The sequence below is a fragment of the Quercus robur genome, chromosome 10 (assembly GCF_932294415.1).
Source record: "Quercus robur chromosome 10, dhQueRobu3.1, whole genome shotgun sequence".
In the NCBI taxonomy this organism is placed as follows: Eukaryota; Viridiplantae; Streptophyta; class Magnoliopsida; order Fagales; family Fagaceae; genus Quercus; species Quercus robur.
The window spans coordinates 35,675,453-35,676,704 of NC_065543.1; the positions used below are offsets into that span (position 1 = coordinate 35,675,453).

Here is a 1,252-nt window from a genome sequence, read left to right on the forward strand (position 1 = left end):
CAAAATAACAGGAAGTCAACCGAAGAGTCTACTGGCTATAACCGGTCACCAAAACCTGTTTCCTCACCTGTATGGTGTATATATATACACACTCCCATTCTCACAAGGAGAAAAATAGAAACAAGAAATCTTAAGGTATACATGTAACAATTAGACACGACACGACACGACACAACAGCCACAACCTCGTACCCAATTTTCTCTCACACACAGACCCAAAAACCATAACCAAAACCAAAAACATGTTTCTCAAAGCACCAGAACACGGCGGCTCGTGCACGCCGAGGGTATCTTCACATGGCAGCTTGTTCATATCCGTATCAGCTTTCATGGCTCTATGTGCCAAGAAAGCCGGTCGAGTCTCACGCAAGCTCAAACCCAAGTCTGGCAGTTTCAACCGGAGAATCGAGCAGCTGGGGGTGTTGGGATCGTCGACTCCTTTAGTTTCTCGACCGAAGGAGCTCATAACTACGCTAAGCAACAAAGCGATCACGTTTATGAATCGGAAAAAGGTCGGAGAAGAAGAGATGGGTGGTGGTGGTGGTGGTGGGCCTAACAAGGATAGGCACCGTGAGGTGGAGGAGGACGATTGGGGTGACGGCGGAGTCTGGCAGCGGTCGATCTTGATGGGAGACAAGTGTCAGCCGTTGGATTTCTCCGGCGTTATTTATTACGATAATAACGGGAGGCAACTCGACGAAGTTCCTCTCAGGTCCCCACGTGCGAGTCCACTGCCCGGGTATCTCACTCGGGCTGGAAAATCCGAGCTTTGATCACGAAAATACAATATTTTCACAACTATTTCATGACTTACGAATTGACAGGTACGACTGAGATAAGAACTTGCTACTTTCGAACGGTTGTGAAAATTTTTGTGGTCGATGATTTTGGAGTATATTATGTCACCTGCTGCGTCAACGTGAGGAAATAGCATGTACCGATCGCAATTACCAAACGTCAACTTTTGTTACTTATCTGTATATTTTAATCATCCCATCTTTCTATGGTTTCACACCTGTCTGTCGTGTTGTGGTTTTTATTAGTGGTTTGGGAATATTAATAGGACCCAGATGACTGAGTCAATCTCTTTGCAAAAAAGTAGTTTTGTTTTTTTAGTTTTAGTTTTTTTTTTTTACTACTTTTGTGGAGATTATAGTTGGGCATGCACTTGTTGTATAATTGTAAGAGTTAAATACAGGTTTTGCTTTGTGCTTCTAAATTCTGTTTTCGTTTTTTCTTTATTTATTTATTT

At 43.0% G+C, this 1,252-nt stretch overlaps 1 protein-coding gene across 1 annotated transcript; it reads left to right on the forward strand.

The window, feature by feature from the left end:
* The first annotated feature begins 242 nt into the window (after positions 1-242).
* Positions 243-773, forward strand: LOC126704095 (uncharacterized). Its single transcript, XM_050403128.1, has one exon. It carries the CDS (start codon positions 243-245, stop codon positions 771-773), a length of 531 nt encoding a protein of 176 aa, XP_050259085.1.
* The last annotated feature ends 479 nt before the right edge of the window (positions 774-1,252 follow it).

What these genes read in the sequence shown, in the direction of transcription:
- LOC126704095 (XM_050403128.1), top strand. Translation starts at nt 243, where the DNA reads ATGTTTCTCAAAGCACCAGAACACGGCGGCTCGTGCACGCCGAGGGTA.